This window comes from Salvelinus namaycush, chromosome 32 (assembly GCF_016432855.1).
Source record: "Salvelinus namaycush isolate Seneca chromosome 32, SaNama_1.0, whole genome shotgun sequence".
Classification (NCBI taxonomy): domain Eukaryota; kingdom Metazoa; phylum Chordata; class Actinopteri; order Salmoniformes; family Salmonidae; genus Salvelinus; species Salvelinus namaycush.
The window spans coordinates 2636002-2661374 of NC_052338.1; the positions used below are offsets into that span (position 1 = coordinate 2636002).

At 41.6% G+C, this 25373-nt stretch overlaps 3 protein-coding genes across 4 annotated transcripts in view; all 3 read right to left on the minus strand.

Moving 5' to 3' along the window:
* Positions 1-1008, minus strand: part of ash1l (ash1 (absent, small, or homeotic)-like (Drosophila)) — a 51306-nt gene extending 50298 nt beyond the window's left edge. Inside the window, exon 1 of the mRNA XM_038971631.1 lies at positions 677-1008. The gene's annotated coding sequence lies outside the window, so the exon portion shown is untranslated. The remainder of the gene's footprint in view (positions 1-676) is intronic.
* Positions 1009-2895: 1887 nt separating this feature from the next.
* Positions 2896-5525, minus strand: si:ch211-81a5.1 (E3 ubiquitin-protein ligase RNF115). The gene is made up of 5 exons (XM_038972050.1): positions 5336-5525; positions 5160-5232; positions 4961-5054; positions 4552-4667; positions 2896-4237 (listed from the first exon to the last, which is right to left on the minus strand). The coding sequence occupies exons 2-5, from the start codon at positions 5223-5225 to the stop codon at positions 4121-4123; spliced, it is 393 nt and encodes a 130-aa protein (XP_038827978.1). The 5' UTR covers positions 5226-5232; positions 5336-5525; the 3' UTR covers positions 2896-4120.
* An 8123-nt stretch (positions 5526-13648) lies between these two features.
* On the minus strand, positions 13649-22558 carry scamp3 (secretory carrier membrane protein 3). Of its 2 annotated transcripts, XM_038972049.1 has the most exons (11): positions 21975-22558; positions 21206-21286; positions 20813-20938; positions 20420-20540; positions 20121-20249; positions 19416-19575; positions 19199-19300; positions 18882-18999; positions 16676-16839; positions 13965-14023; positions 13649-13698 (listed from the first exon to the last, which is right to left on the minus strand). In XM_038972049.1, exons 1-9 carry the CDS (start codon positions 22026-22028, stop codon positions 16687-16689), a joined length of 1044 nt encoding a protein of 347 aa, XP_038827977.1. In that variant the 5' UTR covers positions 22029-22558; the 3' UTR covers positions 13649-13698; positions 13965-14023; positions 16676-16686. The 2 variants fall into 2 exon arrangements, with proteins under 2 accessions (XP_038827977.1, XP_038827976.1); XM_038972048.1 differs by lacking the exons at positions 13649-13698; positions 13965-14023 and having other exon boundaries at positions 16554-16839; positions 20420-20543.
* Between the last annotated feature and the right edge of the window lie 2815 nt (positions 22559-25373).

The window sequence follows — 25373 nt, forward strand, 5'->3', positions numbered from 1 at the left end:
GATATCTTAATGCTACAGCATACAATGACTTTCTAGAGGATTCTGTGCTTCCAACTGTGGCAACAGTTAGGGGGAAAGCCTTTTCCTGTTTCAGCATGACAATGCCCCCATGCACAAAGCGAGATCCATACAGAAATACTTTGTCAAGATCGGTGTGGAAGAACTTGACTGGCCTGCACAGAGCCCTGACCTCAACCCCATCGAACACCTTTGGGATGAATTGGAACACCGACTGCGAGCCAGGCCTAATCACCCAACCATCAGTGCCCAACCTCACTAATGCTCTTGTGGCTGAATAAAATCAAGTCCCAGCAGCAATGACCCAACATCTAGCAGAAAGCCTTCACAGAAGAGTGAAGGCTGTTATAGCAGCAAAAATGGGATCAACTCCATATTAACGCCCATGATTTTCAAATGAGATGTTCGACAAACAGGTGTCCATGTACTTTTGGTCATGTAGTGTATGTAGAAACTGGTTTGGCGCTGAAGAAGAACATCGCTTTACAATATCAAATCACCTCATGCGAGAACGTTTGATCGTCATGCATTGTAATGACGGGTGCAGGGCATTGTGAGCACAAGAGATATCCATCAAAGTACATAGTTCATAATAAAAGATTGACAATATCAACAGCTACAATAGTACGTATATCTTTCAGATTATGCATCCACTCACCTCCGTAGGAGTCCAAAAACTGTGTTCACATTATCTGGATCGAAATCCCCCCTTCGTGGGTATCAACATGGTCGCCACAGTATATGCCCCACTGCTGATTTGCCAAAAACCCAAAGATTAGAGAAATATCAAAATTATACATCCATTCCGATTTTGGGAGATCAATTACGAATCCTGACATGTCCCAAAAATGTACCCATTTAGAACTATTTTGCATCAACTGACTATTTGACTTGATAATAGAACTGCTGTAATAAGCAAAGTGGTCAGCTATAGCTAAACTGCTCATTCATATTCTAGTTAACGTTATAGTTTAGCAGTGACCCCAACCGACGTCCTAACACGATATTGCTAACGAGAGAAATATAACAAAAAAACAGAAAGTTAGACAGACGCCAAAAAGAAGTAAATTATTACATTGTTGCCAATTCTAGAATGACCATTTTTGGAACGAGGCAACAAAATATCGCCGGTGCAGTAGCGACTATTTACAATGTATAGGAGGACAGTGTTTATTTTGTAACAAGCTATATGGGTCGTCCAATAACAACCTATGCTACAATGTATCAATGGTGTTCGCTAGCAAGCCATCATCTGTGCTGCCTTGCTGGGATAACTTACATTTCCAGCAACGTGGCCGTAGTTGTGGGAAATGTATCCATCTGACAGCTTTACATAATTTGATAGTCTGCGTTTATTTGCATAATGTTCACAAATATGCTAATACAAACTAAACCAAATAACGGAATAACCTGTCATTTTTGGGTAGCGACTCGTGCTATCTTTGTAGCTAAAGCTAAACTATGACGGCTAACGATGCAATATTATTTAGCAGGCACGCTAGCGAGTCAGCTAGTTCAGACATGCCTTAGAATACTCTTCTATCGAAGGAGTAGAGACAAATGCAATAGCAACATTTAAGGAAGCAGATATTTAAATAAAATAGATGCAGCGTTATTTAAAAAAGACGAACTGTCAACAAAATGGCGGCTGCGTTGAATCAACAGAGCCCCGAAATGGATCTCTCTCTATTTCTTGTCCCTCGCCCTGTTTTTTTTCCTCACAGCAATTGGTATCCTTGATATCTCCAAACACGAATGGACTCTTCTCCAAGACAACGTTAGCTGAGCCGAGACGTGTCGTAATGGGCCTCAGTCATTAATCGGGCCTCCATGTCTGCTAAGGCCGTATCGTCTCTGTCAGTTCAACACGGGCATTCTCAGTCACACGAGGGATGGGGAGGGGGGGGGGGGGGGGGGGGGGGGGGGTGTAATCACTAGTTAAGACAGCCACAGTCATAAACTCCGCCTATAAATATAAATTTCTACAATTTATATTCTTAAAATCTGAATTTAAACCTAGCCTTAACCACACTTCTAAACCTAACCTTAAATGTATACCAAAAATATAATTGTTTTTTTCATGAATTTTTACAACACAGACAATTTTGACTTTGTGCCCATGTTATCTAGTGGGAACCCGGGGGGAGGAGGCAGATGTTGTATGGTAGGCTACACACTTTCTTCAGTAGGTGTTACACAAAATGCCCTATTATTAGCTTATTGTTGTCTTTTGATACTGGAAGTGAAATGAAATACTGCTGCAACAACGGCGTAGCACTACATGAACTGGCAGAAGAGATTCAACTTTCATGCTCTCTGTGTAATAGCCTATTATTATGCATAATGGACAACCTTACACGAGAAAACGAATGTGTTTGTGTGCGATCGTGGCTAATGTTAAGGATCTAGACTCCTGTCGGAATAAAATTCTGTCTGTTTAGAATTATAATACAATCGCCTTTGTTTAAAATTCAGTCAACGTTTGTAACTCCAATTGAATTCGTCAATTTAGTTATATCATGCAAACTCTTGCATATCATTGGTCATTGTCTTAAAATAGGCGGGAATGGTAGATAGCCCTTATGAGTATTGGGCAAATCTAACCTGTCTATTGAATGTACAGTATGTCTTTAAATAAGAATATGAGCAATAAGTTGGCAGAATATCAAATGGCCAAGGATGCAGGGTTTTTCCAAAATGATCTACTTGAGAGTCTGGGTGTGTGTCTCAAATGGCATCATATTCCCTATATGGATCTTGGTCAAAAGTAGTGCACTGTTGAAGGGAATAGCTTGCCATTTGGGACATACCCTGCGACAAGGTGCTCAATTGGACATGTTGTCATTCAATGAAGCTGCTTTTCCCTCCTTCTTTATGAATTTGACAATTTTTTATTATTATCTTCAATCTGATCACCTCATTGCCAAGCAGATGTATTCGTTAACAAACATTTACATGTATATACACACCTATACATATATACATACCAATACATATATAGGCAAATCATAATATATTCAATATTAAAAACATGTTTTTTTTTGCTGTGACTTGTACTTATCATTCAAAATAAAATGATAGAAAGAGGTAAAAGACTAATGCATTAGGAAAGTGCATAATGTTATAACAGGAAGGAGGTGGATAGTGTCAAGAACACAGCATTAGGCTTTAATAGGGGACATAAAGAGAGGTGGACATTATTAACGAATAAGAGGAAGTGGGAGACGGGGGAGAGTTTCAATTGCATACTCCTCGCCTCCTTCTCAAAACCCATTGTAAGAGAAAGCCAAAGATCCCGCCCCTCTGATCCTCTCCTCCAATGGATTTTGAGAAGTAGAGAGGACGCAAGTATTCAATTGAGATTCTCCCTGTGGTTACATTCCCAATAACCTCTCCTTCCTTCCGAAGTTTGCATTCGTTCACTACTCTCCACAAATCTAAAAGCTTTGGATTGGTATAGGCATGGCCTAGGAGTTTCCATATACCAGTAATTTCCTTTCAAATCCATGAAGTGAACAAGTGCACCATTCAGGAGAAAGCAGAGATTATTGCGATGCAACCAAAGAGGTCAGAGAGAACAGAGTAGGGAAATTCTCTTACCCAGATCAACAATGCAAGAGAGTGAGTTCAGCTCACCTTTCAGGATTTTCACAAACTCTCCTAAATTCAACACATTTGTCACGTCCCTATGGCTCAATGATGTCAGTTCATTTGTTTTTAATAAAAAATGAAAGCCAATCAGAACAGGTGAAATGCCTCTACGAAGGGACAAATTGAATCCATAACAATTTGTCAGAAAACAGTTGGAACCATTTGCAGGTGAGGTTATATTGCAGGCATATTGGATCTTTCTCACCTCAATCAAAGTTCTCCAGGAAATGTATAGTGATCTGTGGGTGAAAGCATTGTGAGTGAGGTGATTTTTCGAAGCAAGTATAATTTTGACAATGAGGCACAGTTGAATTGAAATCTGTCTCTTCAATAAATGCGTGGTCAAAGAAGGAGCGATGGATGACGAGGCATGAGGAGAGGTGAGCCTCGTTCAGGAGAAAAAAAGGGAAGAAGAGATGCCAGAGAGGTAAAAGAGAGGGAGACCTAAACCTCAAATAGCCCGTCTCTCCTCCTGAGGGTCTGTCCTGATGGAGGGGGGCTCTGGTGGGGGCTGGATGCTCTGGTCGACGCCGTCAAGACTTTTACGACACACAGGACAGGTATCGTGCTGTGGGAGATATACACAAACATGAGACTTGGAAAAACATGCTTAACAGATTAAGCCTAGTACTGGACTAACAAGTGCTTTCAATGGAGATTTTCTATTGATCTTGCTTTTTAGTCCAGGATTAGGCTTAATCTGTGTCTGGGAAACCACCCCTGTGTGTGGCACAAAGTTACATCCAGAGCAATATAACCAAATACCCTACCTCACGTCAAGATATGTGACCCCAATTAAAAGAACTAACCTACCTTCCATGGCAAATTAAATAGTGGTGTTGTAACCCCTATTGACTGCCAGCCAACACTCCCCCTGCTTACCAGTTTGAGCCATGGCACTATGCAGTCACTGTGGAAATAATGGAGGCAGGGCAGCTGTTTGACAGACTCTCCCACGGAGTACTCCTCCCTACATACTGGACACTCCAGTCTGCTGTCTGAGGAAGAGGTACGGGGGGTTCATTCATTGTGTACATTTTAGAATAAAGTCAGAGAACATTGACTAGTAGTGCCCGCATTGGTGCCTGATCTGGGTAAAGACCACCTTCGGAAAAAACCAAATAAGCCATTACCTATTCTTTTTCAGAATGCAACAAAATATTGTCACAAACTTGAGAATCTATTTGACAGGTGGTATACCGCACACTACTACTGAGCAAGATACCCTTCTCCCATAGATGCTGTAACTGGTAGCCTATGGGTTTGTTGTTGCGGCTTGGTTGGAACCCACCTGTCTGTTCTTGAGAGATGTTGACTGTGGGGAGGGATGAGATCATCTCCTTCTCTGCAGGAGGTGGACCTGTGCTCTCAAACTGACCTAACAACTAGAGGAGTGGAGGGAATTGAGAAATGAAGAAACAGAGATGGCTTTAATCATGCCAGCACGCTGAGTCGCAATCTAAGATTTTGTGCCTGGTGACATCACTGACCTCTGTGATAACTGCGTCTAGACCTCCCTGACCCCAGGCATAGTCCCCTGGATTTGAATGGAACATGCCAGACCTGAGAGTGAGTGAGTGAGAGAGAGAGAGAGAGATGTTTAGAATTACTTAAGAGTCCAAGTAATGAAAAAAAAAAATATGAGGTAAAGAAAATACTTATTTACAGTGCAGCTGGTGCGACGCCTGGATTTCCATTGTTGGCAAACAGACCAGCCAAAAACTGCTGCACAATACTGTAGAAAAGGGCAAAGAGATTCAATCTTTTTTGCACCTACAGTGCCTTTAGAAAGCATTCACACCTATTGACTTTTTTTCCACAATTTGTGTTACAGCCTAAACATTTAAAATTGATGAAATTGAGATTTTGTGTCACTAGCCTACACACAAAACCCCATGATGTCAAAGGGGAATGATGTTTTTAGAATTTTTTTGAAATTAATTTAAAAAATGAAAAGCTTAAATGTCTTGAGTCAATAAGTATTCAACCCCTTTGTTATGGCAAGCCTAAATAAGTCCAGAAGTAAAAATGTGCTTAACAAGTCACATAATAAGTTGCATGGACTCATTCTGTGTGCAATAATAGTGTTTAACATGATTTTTTAACAACTACCTCATCTCTGTACAAATCCAACACACATCACTGAATACCACTATTCATATTTTCAAGCATGGTGGTGGCTGCATCATGCTTGTCATTGGCAAGGACTAGGGAGTCTTTAGGATAAAAAATAAACGAAATAGAGCTAAGCACAGGCATAAACCTAGACAGAAGCCTGGTTTAGTCTGCTTTCCAACAGACACTGTGAGACAAATTCACCTTTCAGCAGGACAATAACCTAAAACACAAGGCCAAATATACACTGGAGCTGCTTACCAAGACTACATTGAATGTTCCTGAGTGGCCTAGTTACAGTTTTGACTTAAATTGTCTTGAAAATCTATGGCAAGATTGCAAATGGCTGTCTAGCAAATGATCAACAACAACATTTTTAAATAATAATGTGCAAATATTGTACAATCCAGGAGTAGAAAGAAAGCTCTAAGAGACTTACCCAGAAAGCCTCACAGCTGTAATCGCTGCCAAAGGTGATTCTAACATGTATAGACAGTCGTGTGAATGCTTAAGTAAATTTGATATTTCTGTATTTAATTTTCAATCATTTTGCACAATTTTCTAAAAACATGTTTTCACTTTGTCATTATGGGGTATTGTGTGTAGATGGGTGAGAGAGAAAAAATATTTAATCCATTTTGAATTCAGGCTGTAACACAACAAAATGTGTAATAAGTCAAGGGGTATGAATACTTTCTGAAGGCACTACGGACAGAGAATACCTATTTGAGTGTAATAACAATGTAATATCATGTAACAACGTATGTTCAGCGGTTCCCAAACTAGGGGTCACCTGATATGAAAATGGGGTCATGAGATAATTTCCAAAATCCCGTAGAAAAAAAAGAAGAAAATAAAAATGTTAGAATATCGCCTTTGTATCTCAAAATCATTGTAATGTGATTAACCTTAAAAATAGAAATGAAAATTATTGAAATCTAAAAGATAAAATTCAACCAGAGAGCGCCCTTAGATCATGGGAAAAGGCCGCATTTGACCGTTGCACTTGACTCATTTCCACAGTAAATTTCTAGGCCCACTACGCTATGAAACACCACACTATTACAGAGACTTTGATATTACCGACTGCAACTGATATGGTGAAAACAATGTGTGGGGAGGCAGAGGCACAGAAACTCACATCAATAATTTTGTCAGATAACACTGTTAAACAAAGAATATATGCTATTGCTAGCAATCAAGAGGAAACTGACTGAACGACTCAAACTCCCCAGCTTATGCTCTCCAAATAAACGTGAGGTCCGAGATTTCCATGCATTGACTTTTGTTCACTATACATGTCGGGGGATGCTATACATGAAAACATACTGTTCTGTCTCACAATTCCCGAGCATGAAACGGCACAGGGGATGTTCAGTGAAAAACAGATTCCATGGGATTGAATGGTGGGCTTTTGCATAGATGGGGCTCCAGGCCTCTGCAGTCTAGTTATGAATGTGTCTCCCTCTGCATATGGATGCATTCTATGATGCACCGAGAGCAACTGGCGGCAAAAGAGCTGAGCACAAATCTCTGAGATATACTGCAGCAGGTTGGTCCAACTTCGATTGTAAAAAACCAGTGGAAACCTGTCATTCAGGGTAGGTGGGGCAGAGCCACCTGTTTAGAGCCACCTGTTTTTTTTTGGGGGGGGGGGGGTTCCTGTTTTGCATGTTATTTTTGCATTAATACATGTCACATACCAGTTTGCAAACAAGTTTACATACAACCATGGTCTCTTTTTTGATTTCTTGAGTAAGGCAGCTCCAAAATGCAGATGTTTCAGCCTAGCTCAGTGCTTTCTGTGGTGGTGGTGGGGCAGCCAGCGGAAAATACAGAGCGCAGGGGTTGGTAATGTTCTCTAGTTGCGCCGTGATTGGCTCAGTGTTCGGTCACACATGGGGACACTACGTCGCTGCAAAATCTACGGGGAGAGCTCAAAAATTCAAGCCCCTTCAGTGCTGCAAACTGATCCGAAGGCTGCATTTATTGTAGCTGGGGATTTTAACAAAGCAAATTTGAGAACAAGGCTACCTAAATTCTATCAGCAAACTGATTGCAGCAATCGCGCGGGCTACTGGACTACTGCTACTCTAACTTCCGCAATACATACAAGGCCAGCGTTGCCCTCCCTTCGGCAAATCCGACCACGACTCCATTTTGCTCCTCCCATCCTAAAGGCAGAAACTCAAACAGGATGTAACCGTGACTAGAACCATTCAACGCTGGTCTGACCAATCGTAATCCACGCTTCAAGATTGTTTTGATCACGCGGACCGGGAAATATTAGGGGCAGCCTCACAGAATAATATTGATTTATACGCTGACTCGGTGAGTGAGTTTATAAAGAAGTGCATTGGAGATGTTGTACCCACTGACTATTAAAACCTACCCTAACCAGAAACCGTTGATGGATGGTGGCATTCGCGCAAAACTGAAAGCGCGAACCAACGCATTTAACCATGGAAAGATGACTGGGAATATGTCAGAATATAAACAGTGTAGGTATTCCCTCCGCAAGGCAATCAAACAAGCGAAATGTCAGTATAGGAACAAAGAAGGGACAAAAAAAAAATAAACGTGTTAAACGTCACAAGGCAGCTGGCCCAGATGGCATCCCTAGCCGCATCCTCAGAACATTGCAGACCAGCTGACTGGTGTGTTTACGGACAAATTCAAACGCTCCCTATCCCAGTCTGCTGTCCCCACATGCTTCAAGATGGCTACCATTGTTCCTGTACCAAAGAAGGCAAAGATAGCTGAACTAAATGACTATCGCCCCGTAGCACTCACTTCTGTCATCATGAAGTTCTTTGAGAGAGTAGTCAAGGATCATATCACCTCCACCATACCTGCTACCCTAGAACCACTTCAGTTTGCATACCGCCCCAATAGATCCACAAACGATGCCATCGCCATCACACTATCCCATCTCGATAAGAGGAATACCTATGGAAGAATGCTGTTCATTGACTACAGCTCAGCATTCAACACCATAGTACCCTCCAAGCTCATCATTAAGCTTGAGGCCCTGGGTCTCAACCCCGCCCTGTGCAACTGGGTCCTGGACATTCTGAAGGGCCGCCCCCAGGTGGTAAAGGTTGGAAACAACATCTCCACTTCGCTGACCCTCAACACTGGAGCCCCACAAGGGTGCGTGCTCAGCCCCCTCTGGTACTCCCTGTTCACCCATGACTGCATGGCCATGCACACCTCCAACTCAATCATCAAGTTCGCAGACGACACAACAGTAGTGGGCTTGATTACCAACAACGACGAGACAGCCTACAGGGAGGAGGTGAGGGCACTCGAAGTGTGGTGTCAGGAAAACAACCTCTCACTCAACATCAACAAAACAAAGGAGATGATCGGGGACTTCAGAAAACAGCAGAGGGAGCACCCCCCTATCCACATCTACGGGAGAGTAGTGGACAAGGTGGAAAGTTTTAAGTTCCTCGGCGTACACATCACAGACAAACTGAAATGGTACACCCACACAGACAGTTTGGAAAAGGAGGCGCAACAGCGCCTCTTCATCCTCAGGGGGCTGAAGAAATTTGGCTTGTCACCTAAAACCCTTACAAACTTTTACAGATGCACAATTGAGATCATCCTGTCGGGCTGTATCACCGCCTGGTACGGCAACTGCACCGCCCTTAACCGCAAGGCTCTCCAGTGGGTGGTGCGGTATGCAGAACGCATCACCAGGGGCAAACTACCTGCCCTCCAAGACACCTACAGCACTCGATGTCACAGGAAGGCCAAAAAGATCATCAAGGACAACAACCACCCGAGCCACTGCCTGTTCACCACGCTACCATCCAGAAGGCGAGGTCAGTACAGGTGCATCAAAGCTGGGACCGAGAAACTGAAAAACAGCTTCTATCTCAAGGCCATCAGACTGTTAAAACAGCAATCACTAACTCAGAGAGGCTGCTGCCTACATACAGAATCAAATCATTGGCAACTTTAATAAATGGATCACTAGTCACTTTAATAATGTTTACATATCTTACATCACTCATCTCATATGTATATACTGTATCTTATACCATCTATTGCATCTTGCCTATGCCCCTCGGCCATCGCTCATCCATATATTTATATGTACATATTCTTATTCCATCCCTTCAGATTTGTGTGTATTAGGTAGTTGTTGTGGAATTGTTAGATTACTTGTTAGATATTACTGCACTGTCGGGAACTAGAAGCACAAGCATTTTGCTACACTCGCATTAACATCTGCTAACCATATGTATGTGACCAATACAATTGTATTTGAAGTGCCCAACCAAGAAGGCTCAAGGTCATTGGTCACAGATACATTTTTATAAAATATATCAGTGCTCATCAACCATTGGACATAAACATTACACAACAAGTTGGAAATCACAAATTCAACAATGAGTGGTTTGTAAGGAATCAGTAGCTAACTGCAAGCATTGCAAAGCAACCACTAGCCTGCAATTCAGTGGAGTGGGTGTGTGGTCCAAGTTTGGGTTTACGGGTGTCTTTTCCAAGCTTAAAAGGATAAACATTCAACATTGGCCATGCTGTCAATCCAGCATGACTTCTGCCGAGTTCGAAACAACTGGAAACTCGGAACTGGGAATTCTCAGACTTCATTCGTTCAAGACAACTGGGAACTCTGGGAAAAAAACTACCTCTGACTGGAAAAATAAGTTTTCAATGGTTATCCAACTCGTAATTCCAAGTGGGGAACTCGGGCCTCTTTCTAGAGCTTCGACCTGAAGATCACTGACGTCATGAATTGAGCTTGTTTTTTCAGAGTTCACAGATGTCTTGAAAGCACTATAAAACCAGAGAATGCCAGACTTTGATGCCAAAGTTTTATGACAAAATTTGCCATGAAGGACCTCCGCGCCACCTTCCTGTTCAAATGAGCACAGCACAACAAGGTGAGTCCAAAAATGTATTGTATGCTGCTGCATAAATGATGCAATATGCCAGGGAGATATGTATACTGTAGCTAAGAAAGTAATACTAAGTGTATGTTGTGTAGTAAGATGTTAGTAGCCCATGTGCCTCACCCAAAAAATGTGCTCCCTTTCCCCCTCATAACTTAGCCTACTGTCCTGACTTGTGGTGCACATTTAGCCTATAGCCTGTTTTAGAGAAATGTCATCATTGAATATTCTAAGAGCTTTCATTGTCTGCTTATATGCCCCTTTTATTTTTCCTACGGTTCTGACTTGGATTTTTAGGGAGAACACTGTAAGAACGGCCCATGTTCTGAATTCTGTCGCTGTACATTTCAACAGTGCTGAACAAATAGTTATATTGACTACGTCCGTCCTAGCTTGCTCATTAGTGTCTTAATCGAAATTACGGATTGCCTCTTATCCGTTCGTTGTCCCCTTATGCCAGTTTGTACATCTCAATTGTCAGTAGAAAGCACATTTGTTTATTAAGCAAGTCAGCCATATCAGCTATGCTTTTTTAAAGGCAATAAATGAGGCTGAATTAACTGTTTCGCTACCAGACAAGGCTCCGCTGATAGCCAGGTGTAGCAGTGGTAAGGTGTTGGGACTCTGCTGTTGGGACAGCTTTATTTATGCCCTAACAGTTTGTGGGTACCGTTTGTCACCGTTATAGTGCAATTAATGCATTGCTTAGTGTTGTGTTGTATAGTGGCTTTGCTGGCATGCATGTAAACTTTTTGGGGGAGTTCGCCCCACCAAGATTTACAAGCTAAAAATCTCCCCTGTAAACTACATCAAACCACATCCACTGTGTGCACGCCTGTTTGCAAAACTATGTGGAGATATGGGATCAGATGACAATATTCTATTTCACAGGAGGCGCAGGGGAGTGTTGGAAAGACTTTGTTGACTTTCTGTGTAATGAGAAGGAAGTGTGTCTCCTTGCCTATGTAACAGACATATTTTGGAAACTGAACGAACTGAACGCAAGCATGCAGGGGAAATACAAAAACAATCTACAGATGAGTGCCTGAATCAGTGGATTTAGAAGAAAAGCGAACCATGCCCCCTTCCCTCGGCTGTGCATGTTTCTAAACAGAAAACAGCATCAGTAAGTGTCCCACACGAGTGATGACTGCTCACCTCCAACGCTTGGAAGAGCACTTTGTGACCTACTTCCCAATCCGTTTGACTGTATTCCTGGCTCAGTTGACATGCTGGTAAGTGAAATCGAGTTGTCATGTGACCGAATGCATTCACGGGTCACTATGAAGGAGTTTTGGTACCAGACTTAAATTATTATTTTATTTATTTAACTAGGCAAGTCAGTTAAGAACCAATTCATATCTACAATGACGGCCTAGGAACCGTGGGTTAACTGCCTTGTACAGGGGCAGAATGACAGATTTTTACCTCGTCAGCTCGGGGATTCGACTTAAAGGGAATACCCTGCCATCTCCCTCTGAGCATTAATGCCGTGCACAAAACAATTGGGAACTCGGAACTGGGAAATCTACTACTTCCGAGCATTCAAGACAATTGGGAAATGGGGGGAAAAAACGAGCTCCGACGGGAAATTATTTTGAACGCTCATCCAACTCGGACTTCCAACTCAGGAACTGGTCTCTTTCTAGAGCTCAGACTTTCCAACCTGAAAATCACTGACGTCATGATTTGACCTCGTATTTTTCAGAGTTTCCAGTTGTGTTAAAAGCACCATAAATCTCGTGGTACCCTTCGCGAGCTCATATCTGTGTGAAGCTGGATTCAGTGCTCTCGTCTGCATTAAAGCCAAATATCGATCCAGGTTGGATGTGACTGCAGAGATGAGGTGCACACTGTCGACATGCATCAAGCACACCCATCTAATTAGTGGTGGTGAGATAAGATACATTATGTCAGACTAATTTGCAATTGACTGTCATAGCCCCACATTAAAAGTATGTGATGGTGAGTTGAGAAGACAATCAGAAATACTGTAAGAATGTTTTTCAATTGACTGCCATAGTCCCACATTAAAAAACATTGCTTGTTGAATTACATTTTTTTTTTTTTCACGATTGGGGTTGTGAGAATTTTCAGATATCGAAATGGGGTTGTGGGCCAAAAAAGTTTGGGATCCCCTTATGTTATTACAGTGTAATACATTTTAGGACAAAATAGTATATTAGTGTTTGAAATACAGTATATTGCTGTTAATATGTGAAATGATAGTGTGTCATAAACTGAAAGGAAAGATTTAATTTTGGACAACTTTGATTATATAACACCATTCGTGAATTGGTGTTTTGTGATGTTATTATACAACAGTACAAGGACTCAATATCAATACAGGCTCTTGAGTAGAGTGAGAACAGCTTCCTAAAAACTGCCATGGAGAGGCAGATAACTGTGCAAAAGCAGTGGTCGTTGCCACTAAGGTGGCTTTAGGTCCAACTGAAATAAAAGCCATCAGCTACACCTGCCTGGACCTTGTAGCATGGGGCAAAACCATAATAGAGAGTGAGTGGATAAAGGTAATGACGTTACACTGTAGACAGATCAAGATCAGTGATGGGCAATTGGCATCTCCACTAACCCCTCCACTGCTGGCGTGCGGGACTGTCGCCTCCCCTGGCTAGGCGGGCGAGAGGGGCGTTCCGGTTCAGGCTCCAAAGGCTCTGTGCCTCCCACAGGGTCAACAGAAGGGCCCTCCAGTTCGTCCTCCACTGCATCACTGGCTGGGGCAGCCTGTAGTTGGCTCTGGTCAGACTCATAGGCGGAGGGGTCCGAGAGAAGGGCAGAGCGTTCCATAAACAGCAGCTGCCACAGCTTGGAGGAAGGAGAGCAGACCAGTAAATTCAAATTAAAGTTGAAGATGAGGAAAAGGATAGAAAAAGACCAAGAGAACTTGGGAGAAAATATAGGTACCTCTGAAAAGAGTGTGCCTGCATCATCATTGGCCTCTGCAGTGCTGCTGTTCTCCAAGAGACTGAAGGACAAAGACAAAATAAATCTCAAACTTAAGAGTTATTTGAATTATTGTAAATTAACACATTAAGAGAAATGCAAATACAATATCATTTTATTGAAACGTGTTATAATTGAATATTTCTAATGTATATTATATCAGATGTATCAGCAACTCCACATAATAATATACCTAAAATACTCCAGTTATGGCATTGCAATTCCAGTATAGGCCCACTATAAGCAGAACAGCATGCAAAACAAACGTAACATATTTTACAATTTTACCTGGAGTCTTCTGTCAACTCCTCAATGAAATCGGACTCACACCTGGGGCACGTGAATTCCTTGAGGGAAAACATTTATATTTTAAATTATTATGACATGAAAATACAAAGGAACATACTTGTCCACTAACTTAAAGATGCGCGTTCATGTAAATGTAAAAATAAATAAAAATGTAATAAAAATGTTAATCATCTGCTCGTCAAACGCTCAAGTGTTGTGCGGACAAGAGACACCCTGCCAAAGCACCCATCCCCTTTTCATGCATATGCCGCGTTCACATACGAGTCGGAACTGGTTAAACCAGTTACCAAATCGTACGTTTTCCGAGTTTCCTAGTTCCCACTAGTACATGAACGTGGCAATAATGTTTCTCACATGCTTGGCGACAAAGTAGTGCTTCTAAATATGGCAAAGACGCAAACCTGAAACTTGGATCACCATATTTATTCGCAACAATGAATCTAACGGCGCGCTCTCCATGCAATACCACTTATAAAGTCTTATTCTAATAACGAAAATATTCCAGTATATCAGTCACATTCAGTTTCAGATACAAATGTTGTATTTTCTTATCATGTATTTCGGGAGGCGTTGCTAGCTAGGCCTTCTTGTGATACAGAAACGTCGGTCCAGAACCGGACGGGAAAGTAAGTAAGAAAAGCACTTGAACCAACTCACTGGGAATTTAGGGTCGATTTCACCTTTACAGCAGTGACAGAAAAAGCGGTGTTGTGCCGCCGCTGCCTCCGCCATCTTCACCGTAGCATAGTCAGTCACTGACGTCGGTATGGTAGCTCAAGCCAACTGAAGGAGTAAGGGCGCTTGTCAAAAGGGTCATGTCAGTCCCCCATAGGCTATAGGCTACTTTTTACTTAAATAAGAAAATCATATATTCAATATATTTTCCAGATTTTCAAATAATTTATCTGCTATTGAACAAATTGTTATTTCTTATTGCTCTAATCATAATTCGCCGAGGTTAGAAATGCACACTACTCCAATTTCAACCAAGCGCTGCTGTTTAATTAAGATTATTGCAGCGATCTTCTAACCAATACATTGATTAGTAGACCGCTGCAATAATCTAAAATTGCAACACTTGGTTGAAATTGGAGTAATAGGGCTAGGATTCCCCGTCAAAATGTACATGATACGACTAATGTAACAAATAAATAGCTCAATAGATTTAGTGCCTTACTGTGTAAACTCAACCGATTTCAGCTATTGCAAATGACCAAAACGACTGAACCTAGAAATAAATAGTTGAGGCAAAATCTGCAATTGTAGGCTACAACAAGGTGACTATCCAAAACAACAGAATATACTGGCAATCTAAAAAAAAATCGTTTTACCGTCACTGATTTAAGCCTAGGAGTGATGGACCAAAAAATTATTTAAATGGAGAGATTGTCCATTGAGCATTCTTTTTAGTCCAGGATTAGGCATCGGGTAAACTGGCCCTTGAAGTATTAAACACATAAGTAACAGTAATAACAGATCATGCAAAAGTGATGACTAAAAGGATAGCAAGACTTGCATCATGGATGTAGTTTCCCCAGGAGTCTATAGGAAAGACTACAGTACATCTTAATCAGTCCAGTGAAGAGATCATTGTCAGAAACTGTACATTGTGTACAAAGCTGAATAACACGCTCTGTCTATATTCGTTTTAGAAGTAATAGGCCTATAATATTTTAGGTTAGCTACTGACATGATGACTAATGACACTATTGGTGAGGTGACCAAAGGGATGTTGAAAATATGGAGCATATCAATAGATTTTATTAAAACCGAGAAAGAACAACAATGACGATCATGACAACCACACATAGCATCAACATAACATAATAATAGCAATAATATTACAACTCAAAACAACGTGTTTCTCATTTAAAGTTATAATTTTGGCAAAGATAGTTTGTGTAAGTAGGTAGGCATTCTCGTTCGGGATATCAAAACAAATGACTTATTAGAGCTCACTATAGCAAACATGATAGCATTGGCAACAGATAATTGAACCGTTCAGCTGTTAACTTAGTGTTAAATATGCAGCATCACTTCAGTGCATCCAACACAAACTCAAGTCCCACCCCTTTCCTGAACTTTCATTTACTTTTATGTAACAATTCAACAAAACACCCAAATCGTGCATACTTATTTTGTACTGTACACTCTCTTACATACAGTTGAAGTCGGAAGTTTACATACACTTAGGTTGGGGTCATTAAAACTCGTTTTTCAACCACTCCACAAATTTCTTGTTAACAAACTATAGTTTTGGCAAGTCGGTTAGGACATCTACTTGTGCATGACACAAGTAATTTTTCCAACAATTGTTTACAGACAGATTATTTTACTTATAATTCACTGTATCACAATTCCAGTGGGTCAGAAGTTTACATACACTAAGTTGACTGTGCCTTTAAACAGCTTGGGAAATTTCAGAAAATGATGTCATGGCTTTAGAAGCTTCTGATAGGCTAGTTCACATCATTTGAGTCAATTGGAGGTCTCTACTATTATTCTGACATTTCACATTCTTAAAATAAAGTGGTGATCCTAACTGATGTAAAACAGGGAATTTTTACTAGGATTAAATGTCAGGAATTGTGAAAAACTGAGTTTAAATGTATTTGGCTAAGGTGTATGTAAACTTCCGACTTCAACTGTACCTACCCCTCTCTCCCTACGAGCTCCCTTGCTCTACTTGCCTGCCTTCCCTCTATCGAGCCACCCCAGTAAAAGCCCCCTGGGCAGCAGACGCAGTGGCGTTGGCAGCTGCCTGGCGTACAGCCTGATTGGACATCACTCCAGTTGCAAACTCAGCCTGAGCCTTCACGAAGCTGGCACCGGTCTGCCTGTACAGAGAGTGGACCTGGAGGGGAGAGGAAGACAGGCTTTGATACATGATACATAAGGGCAATTCCACGGTAACAGAGTGATGCCGAGACTCAGTTTTTCACTTTAAAATGTACAGTTGATGTCGGAAGTTTACACACACATTAGCCAAATACATTTAAACTCAGTTTAACAATTCCTGACATTTAATCCTAGTAAAAATTCCCTGTCTTAGGTCAGTTGGTTCACCACTTCATTTAAAGAATGTGAAAATGTCAGAATAATAGAGAAAATTATTTATTTCAGCTTTTATTTCTTTCATCACATCCCCAATGGGTCAGAAGTATACATACACTGTATTACTATTTGGTAGCACTGCCTTTAAAATTGTTTAACTTGGGTCAAACGTTCCGGGTAACCTTCCACAAGCTTCCCACAATAATTTGGGTGAATTTTGGCCCATTCCTCCTTACAGAGCTAGTGTAACTGAGTCAGGTTTGTAGGCCTACTTGCTCGCACACGCTTTTTCAGTTCTGCCCACAAATGTTCTATGGGATTGCGGTCAGGGCTTTGTGATGGCTACTCCAATACCTTGACTTTGTTGTCCTTAAGCCATTTTTCCACAACTCTGGAAGTATGTCCCCATGTGCAGTTAAACTGTAGTCTGGCTCTTTTTATGGCGGTTTTGGAGCAGTGGCTTCTTCCTTGCTGAGTGGCCTTTCAGGTTATGTCGATATAGGACCCGTTTTACTGTGGATATAGATACTTTAGTGCCTGTTTCCTCCAGCATCTTCACAAGGTCCTTTGCTGTTGTTATGGAATTGATTTGCACTTCTCGCACCAAAGTTCATCTCTAGGAGACAGAACTTCCTGAGAGCGGTTTGACGGCTGCGTGGTCCCATGGTGGTTATACTTGCATACTATTGTTTGTACAGATGAATGTTGTACCTTCAGGCGTTTGGAAATTGCTCCCAAGGATGAACCAGACTTGTGTAGGTCCACAATTTTTTTTCTGAAGTCTTGGCTGATTTCTTTTGATTTTCCCATGATGTCAAGCAAAGAGGCACTGAGTTTGAAGGTAGGCCTTGAAATACATCCACAGGTACACCTCCAATTGACTCAAATGATGTCAATTAGCCTATCAGAAGCTTCTAAAGCCATGACATAATTTTCTGGAATTTCCCAAGCTATTTAACGCCACAGTCAACTTAGTGTATGTAAACTTTTGACCCACTGGAATTGTGATATAGTGAATGATAAGCGAAATAATCTGTCTGTAAACAATTGTTGGGAAAATTACTTGTGTCATGCACAAAGTAGACATCCTAATCGACTTGCCAAAACTATAGTTTGTTAACAAGAAATTTGTGGAGTGGTTGAAAAACGAGTTTTAATGACTCCAACCTAAGTGTACGTAAACTACCCGACTTCAACTGTATCTCAAACCAAAAACAATGACTGCAAAGTAAAACAAACCATATGCACTAGGACTACTTTTTAACAATTGTCACTGAATAAAAAAACAGTGCAGATGCTAAGTTCGGTAACAGAATGATAGTACAAACCATCATAACGTTATCAAATTTAGCATTCTCACTGTTTTCTATTCAGTGGAAATTGTTAAAAAGTAGTCCTAGTGCATAGAGTTGTGTGGTTTGTTTAACTTTGCAATCATGGTTTTTGTTTGACAATTAAAGTGAATCAACTGAGTCTCCGTATCTCTCCAACCATGGAATTGCTCATATCTCAACACCATACTCACTACCAATCTGAAAGCAATACTGTAAATAATACTCTGAAAACTCAAAGCAATGACTCTCATTCCTGTGGACGATTCTAAATAGGTTAATTGACATACTGGGTGAAGATGAAAAAGATTTGAGAAGCTGAGTGTCTATGTTGTAGCCTTTTAACCCTCATCCTATTCCTTCCCCCCCCATGTTATACTTCATAACAAGCCATTGTCTACCTACTGTAATTACTCCACACGGTCCTGATTTGCCCTAGCATACAATACACTTTAGCCTGGTTAAACCAGGTTAAGTTCCCCTCCCTACTACGCCTTCATTTCAGGTTTACCCTCTTGAGCATGACAACCCCCATGGCAGCCTGGGCAGTGAATAGGATGGCATTGAGCATCATGATCACACCAACAGGCACGCTAGTCTTCAGAGCAGCCAGACTCACTATCCAGCCGCTGAGCAGAACCGGGAGGGAAGGAGAGAGAGGGACAGTCACAAAAAGAGACATAGTGGGAGTGTGAAGAAGGATAGGTGTGTGAGGAATGTACTGTGTAGGAGATTTAACATTATAAAAAGGTCAAGTAAAACTACAATAGTAATTGTAACAGTCATAAGATAGTCCTAGACAATGGTTGGCTTGTTTGTGGCACGTACCTGAAACCCCATCCAGGAATGCCAATGGTCATGATGACATAGACAATCACTTGGATGAAAAAAATGAAGAAGAAGGCGAAGAAGTTGAAGGAGCTGTCACTCCTGAAAGGAAAAATGCATTTATAGGTTCACTTAACCTGATATAAACAGAAGGAATCTAAATAGATCTGTTTTGTAATGATAAGCCCCTAAATTCAAATTGTCCAATTGTAACCACCTGAAGGCTTTGTACACAGGCCTGTACCAACAGACGAAGGAGCAGGGGGTGAAGAGGAGGACCCAGAGGATGGCGAGGCCCAGCCCAACACCACCAGAAGTGTCCACACAGAACAGACTCAGGCAGGAAATTAAGTTAAATGCCAGTGTGCAGGCAGTGACTAGGAGAGGGGGAGAGAATGAAGACAAAAGGAAGAATGTTGGATGGGTGAAGTGAGGAGGGAGAGCAAGGGAGTGAATGAGAGCATGACAAGTGAGGGGAAGAAAGGGAGTGAAGAGTAGAAAAGGGGGTAAAGAGAAAGGAGATAATGGAGGTGATAGAGATGCAGACCAGAGATGGATAGGTATGTAGGCAAAATAAGAAGAGAAAGGTAAGGAGGTCAGAACTACAGTTTGGATACTAGAGCACTTTAAAGTTGTATTGGAAAGGGAAAAGGATAAAGAGATAAAGGTACACTGACTGCACACAGGTCCACTTTGTGATTATAATGTATCACTTTTAAATTGGTGTAAATTAATTTGAGAAATCTCCACTTTTTAACAGTGTCATTAACTATTAGGTAACTTTCTTAACGGCTAAACATTTTCGTTAATCATTTAATCTGAGCATTACTATCATCATTCTTTCATGAAAGTGGTACTTGTTACAGATGACTTCACCAGACAGGCCGAAGACAGCCAGCCAGGCACAGACGGGGAAACTTACACATCCAGTAGTAATACATGATAGAGACAGTGCGTTGGAAGCTCTGGCTGATCTCCATGTTGATGTCTTGGTAGAAGCAGGGTCCCACAGGGCAGAAAGTGGGCAGGGGAGGCCAGTTATTCTGACGAGCTGACAGAGAGATGAGGCAGTTAGGAACCAGCGCAAGGTAATCCTCCCACCTACGATCTTACCTTCATTAACACAACCACCACCCCCCTCCATCATTTCATATCAGACTTCTGGATCCACTTTTTCCTCTTAAACCAATCTCTATCATCACCACCACCTCACTCTCTTACTGGCTCCAGGGCCAAGGGCGTATGAATTCAGCTCCCTCTCCCTCCTCTCCAGCTCACGGGCTTTCTTCTCCAGCTCTTCCTGCTTCTTCAGGAGTTCTGCTGTGGTGGCGTTGACAGCTGTCTGCTAAAGAGAGAGAAAAGGACAACGTCAGGCTTTAATGCAGAGCTGAATATAGCTCCATATATCTTAGTAGATTAACTTGATTTAGTAGAAATTAGTCTGATAAGTTCAGGTGCTCCATGTCAAGCTAGTAAATAAACATGGGGGAAATGAATTCACACACAGAGATATGAGTTGCTTGTCTAGGAGTATTATTTATAGCTGTATAGGGTTTGTTCTATAACCTGCACAGGTGACTCCTGAGAAATGTGTCATACATATGAAACAAGTACCTGGGGGGTGAAGGAGGTGCCATAGTTGCGGGGCTCTGTAGGCGTAGTCCTGCTGGGTGGGGTTGTTGCAGGAACAACGGGTTGGGGGGCGGATGGGGAGGTGGCTGCATAGGCTGGTGGTGGGGGCTAGAGAGTGCAAGACAATAAGAACTCAACCTATATCATTACCAATAACGTTTATAATGATCACAAACAAAGAGTGGCTTAGAGCATATCCCAAAAAATCTGAAAGGAGTGGTGCATCCGGGCATGATACCACATCCAATTGCTTGGAATGTAGTGGCATTCCTGCTACTCTGCTGAAACTCATACCATACTGCATTACCATTAATGCATATACTTAATCTCCAAAGCATCCGTATTCTGAAAAAAACACAACTACACATCTCTTACCCCATTTTTATTGTCAAATGGGTTGTAAAGATCCAGTGTGGCATACTCAGTGTTGCTGCTGTGTTGGGTCACTGCAGGGTCCTGACATAGACAAGATAAACATCACAAACAGAACATCATAAAAGCAATCACTCTGGCTACGTCATAGAGATCCTATTCAATTCCTATTAATATATCATCTTATTCGAACTGCTAATTCTATGGGTCACATCCTAAATGGCACCCTATATGGTTCAGTACTTTCAAAATTTTACACTATGTATGGAATAGGGTCGCATTTGGGAAGTAGCCTTGATCACATAAGTATCAATAGGGCAGCTTTCATTCAATGAGCCCTTTGGAACATGTTTTAATGTACAGCTACTAAATAGATTCTTAGAATAGCCTGGTTAAGCAGCATCACATGTCATAAGTAACAGCACGTCTGCTATTACGTCAGTGCAACAGGCGAAACATCAAACACCTTTTTCATCAACATTGTAGCTAAATGAATAAAATAACAGTAGCTAAATATTTGCCGTTTGCATTTCATATATATATATTTCACCTTTATTTAACCAGGTAGGCTAGTTCTGCCCCTCAACAAGGCAGTTAACCCACTGTTCCTAGGCCGTCATTGAAAATAAGAATTTTTTATTAACTGAATTACCTAGTTAAATAAAGGTAAACTGAAAAAAAAGAACAGGTTCTCATTTACAACTGCGACCTGGCCAAGATAGAGCAAAGCAGTGCGACAAAAACAAGTTACACATTGGATAAACAATATCACCTGGAATGGGTTGTGGGCGTCGCCTGGTTCCGAAAAACTTGTGTATTTTGACATTTTTTACAGAAATGGTGTATGCCCGACCTACTCTGTTCAAATAGAAAACCTATCTACTGACACTAGGCTAACAGTTAGCCTCTGAAATAACTGGAAACAGGTTATTTTCTGCTGACTTGGTTAGCTAGCTAGCTAGTAGTAGCAAGCCACGGCCCCTCCCTAGTTTAAAACAAAAAAAAACAGTTCAGATGTTATGGCTGTATCAGGAGTGTCATCGTCTAACTAACCGGTTATTAATAGATTTCAATTTAAGATGTATCGCCAAATATAACACAACTGTAACCTAGCTAGAAAGTTAACAACATAGCAAGATCGCTGTCCTGGCTACCTAACGTTATCTGTTATCAACCGAAAACGTTGCCGCAATCTGTCAAGATATTGCCGAAATGTGTATCTATTGATTTAATTGACTTGGCTAGCTATATCCTTGTTTATTAGTTAAACCCGTTTCTCCTTCAACCGTATTTCTTTGGCGGATTCACTTTGTTATTGCCTGCAAAAATTGGCCGCTGTAGAAACAAACGTGATCCAGGAAGTAATATCATGTGACTGCGGCGACAGAAAAAGCACGTGGGAAGTGAGGGGGGCGTGTGCTTTTGTGAGTGGCCAAAATGATACCCGCCGCATTTTCGAACGTTTCTATTAGCTGATATACAGTGCATTCGGAAAGTATTCAGACCCCTTACAAAAAAAAGATTGCCGTTTTGAAACTCTACAGTCAACTGTGGGATTTTGGACGTAATAACTGCAAAGTAACTGCAGATACACTGCAAAATTATTGCAGTAAAAAATAGGGTGTTCTTTTACACGCAGTTTTTGCAACATACTGCAGCTATATACTGCACTCTGACTGCAATCTTTTTTTTGTAAGGGACCCCACATTTTGTTACCTTACAGACTTATTCTATTTTTTATTTAGGCAAATTTATATATAATACAAAACAGAAATACCTTATTTACATAAGTATTCAGACCCTTTGCTATGAAACTCGAAAATGAGCTCAGGTGCATCCTGTTTCCATTGATCAACCTTGAGATGTTTCTATAACTTGATTGGAGTCCACCTCTGGCAAATTCAATATATTGGACACAATTTGGAAAGGCACAAACCTGTGGATGTCAGAGCAAAAACCAAGCCATAAGGTCGAAGGAATTGTCTGGAATTGTCAGAAACAGGATTGTATCGAGGCACAGATCTGGGGAAGGGTAACAAAACATTTCTGCAGCATTGAAGGTCCCTAAGAACAGTGTCCTCCATCATTCTTAAATCAAAGAAGTTTGGAACCACCAAGACTCTTCTTAAAGCTGGCCGCCTGGAGTTCCTCTATGGAGATGGGTGAACCTTCCAGAAGGACAACCATCTCTGCAGCACTCCACCAGTAAGGCCTTTATTGTAGAGTGGCCAGACGGAAGCCGCTCGTCAGTAAACGGCACATGACAGCCCGCTTGGATTTTGCCAAGATTCTCTGGTCTGTTGAAACCAAGATTGAACTCTTTGGCCTGAATGCCAAGCGTCACATCTGGAGGAAACCTGGCACCATCCCTACGGTGAAGCATGGTGGTGGCAGCATCATGCTGTGGGGATGTTTTTCAGCGGCAGGGACTGGGAGACTAGTCAGGATTGAGGGAAAGATGAACGGAGCATAGCACAGAGAGATCCTTGATGAAAACCTGCTCCAGAGAACTCAGGACCTCAGACTGGAGTGAAAGGTTCACCTTCCAACAGGACAACGACCCTAAGCATACAGCCAAGACAATGCAGGAGTGGCTTTGTGACAAGTCTCTGAATGTCCTTGAGTGGCCCAGCCAGGGCCCGGACTTGAACCCGACCAAACATCTCTGGAATGACCTGAAAATAGCTGTGCAGCGACTCTCCCCATCCAATCTGACAGAGCTTGAGAGGATCTGCAGAGAATAATGGGAGCTATTCCCCAAATACAGGTGTGCCAAGCTTGTAGTGTTACACCCAAGAAGACTCAAGGATATAATTGCTGCCAAAAGTGCTTCAACAAAGCACCTTTACTGAGTAAAGCGTCTGAATATTTATGTAAATGTTATTTTTTTTGTATTAAAAAAAAGCTGTGTACCCAGGGATTAGGAGGGAGCGCACTCAGCGCAGCCTCGGGAGAGCACATATGGGCTACCTATGATTTTGTTATCTGATCAACTTTTTTTTCTTTCACTGTGTAAATTGATTGGAGTTACATTAGAAGAGCCCATCCAAGAACGCTCAAGGTCATTGGCCACAGATAAAATGTCGACAAATCACGTTATATGTACAGTAGCTTTGATTGGACTGATCATGTCAACATCATACTTTCAAAATCTTAGCTAGCAGTCATCATCATGAATCAAGTCGACTATCTACTGGCAAATCCTTTTTAATCCTTGAAGAGAAACTATAGATAAAACGTATCCGTGGTCATCGGCCATTGGACATAAACATTACACACAAGATGGAAATTGCAAATTCAACTATCAGTGACAGTGGCTAACTGCAAGAATTCCAAAGCAATCACTAGCCTGCTATTCAGTGGAGTGGCTGTGTGGTCCCAAATGATAAACATTCAACTTTGGCCATGCTGTCATGGCTTAGAACGGCTTTGAATGGTCATCCAACTCGGAATTGTAAATCCGGCCTCTTTCTAGAGCTACGACCTGAAGATCAATAAATCATCATGATTCAACCTTGTTTTTTTTCCGAGTTCCCAGTTGTTTTGAAAGCAACATAAATCCAGAGAATGCCAGACTTTGATAACAACATTTGTCCACGAAGGACTGCCACGCCACCTTCCTGTTCAAGTGAGTAATAATAATAATGGCAGAGCAAATAAACAGCAACTTCATACAATAAAGAATGAACCGTGTCATCACACAGAGGATTTGCAATAGTTTGTATTCTCTTCCAGGGGAGGAGTGCAGAGGGTATGAATGTGTGGTGTTCCTATACACACTAGTCCAGCTCCAATGAAACTTCAATGCATTTAGAAAAATAGAGTCGGTTGCAGTGTAAAGCACTGGACCATAGAGGGAAGAGAAAGAGAGAAAGGGAACAAGAGAGGGCTTAGCTGTGGTCTTGAGGGTGCAGGTGTACGGTCTGACTGTCCGATGGTGTGTTGGGTTGTAGTTGAACGCTTCGCAACAATGTTGCTACTAATCCATTTGATCCATAACCGTCGCGGTCCCACATGAGAACAACCACGTCGTCGAGCGATCAAACCGAGGATTGATCCAAACACTGTACAACCACATACGCAGAAGACAAACAAAAAACCTCTGCAGCATAGCACACACAACCAAAACTGTCGCGCCACCCAAGAGCTCCTCCCCCAAAGAGCTGAACGA

Excerpts from the sequence above, each read along its gene's own strand:
- si:ch211-81a5.1 (XM_038972050.1), bottom strand. The coding sequence starts at position 5,225 with ATGTTCCATTCAAATCCAGGGGACTATGCCTGGGGTCAGGGAGGTCTA. Across the intron at positions 5,055-5,159 it reads TAGACGCAGTTATCACAGAG|TTGTTAGGTCAGTTTGAGAG; the intron begins GTCAGTGATGTC and ends CCACTCCTCTAG. Across the intron at positions 4,668-4,960 it reads CATCTCTCAAGAACAGACAG|ACAGCAGACTGGAGTGTCCA; the intron begins GTGGGTTCCAAC and ends CCTCTTCCTCAG.
- scamp3 (XM_038972048.1), bottom strand. The coding sequence starts at position 22,028 with ATGTCAAAATACACAAGTTTTTCGGAACCAGGCGACGCCCACAACCCA. Across the intron at positions 20,250-20,419 it reads CGCCCTTGGCCCTGGAGCCA|CTCGTCAGAATAACTGGCCT; the intron begins GTAAGAGAGTGA and ends TCTCTCTGTCAG. Across the intron at positions 19,576-20,120 it reads CATGTATTACTACTGGATGT|TCACTGCCTGCACACTGGCA; the intron begins GTAAGTTTCCCC and ends CCCCTCTCCTAG.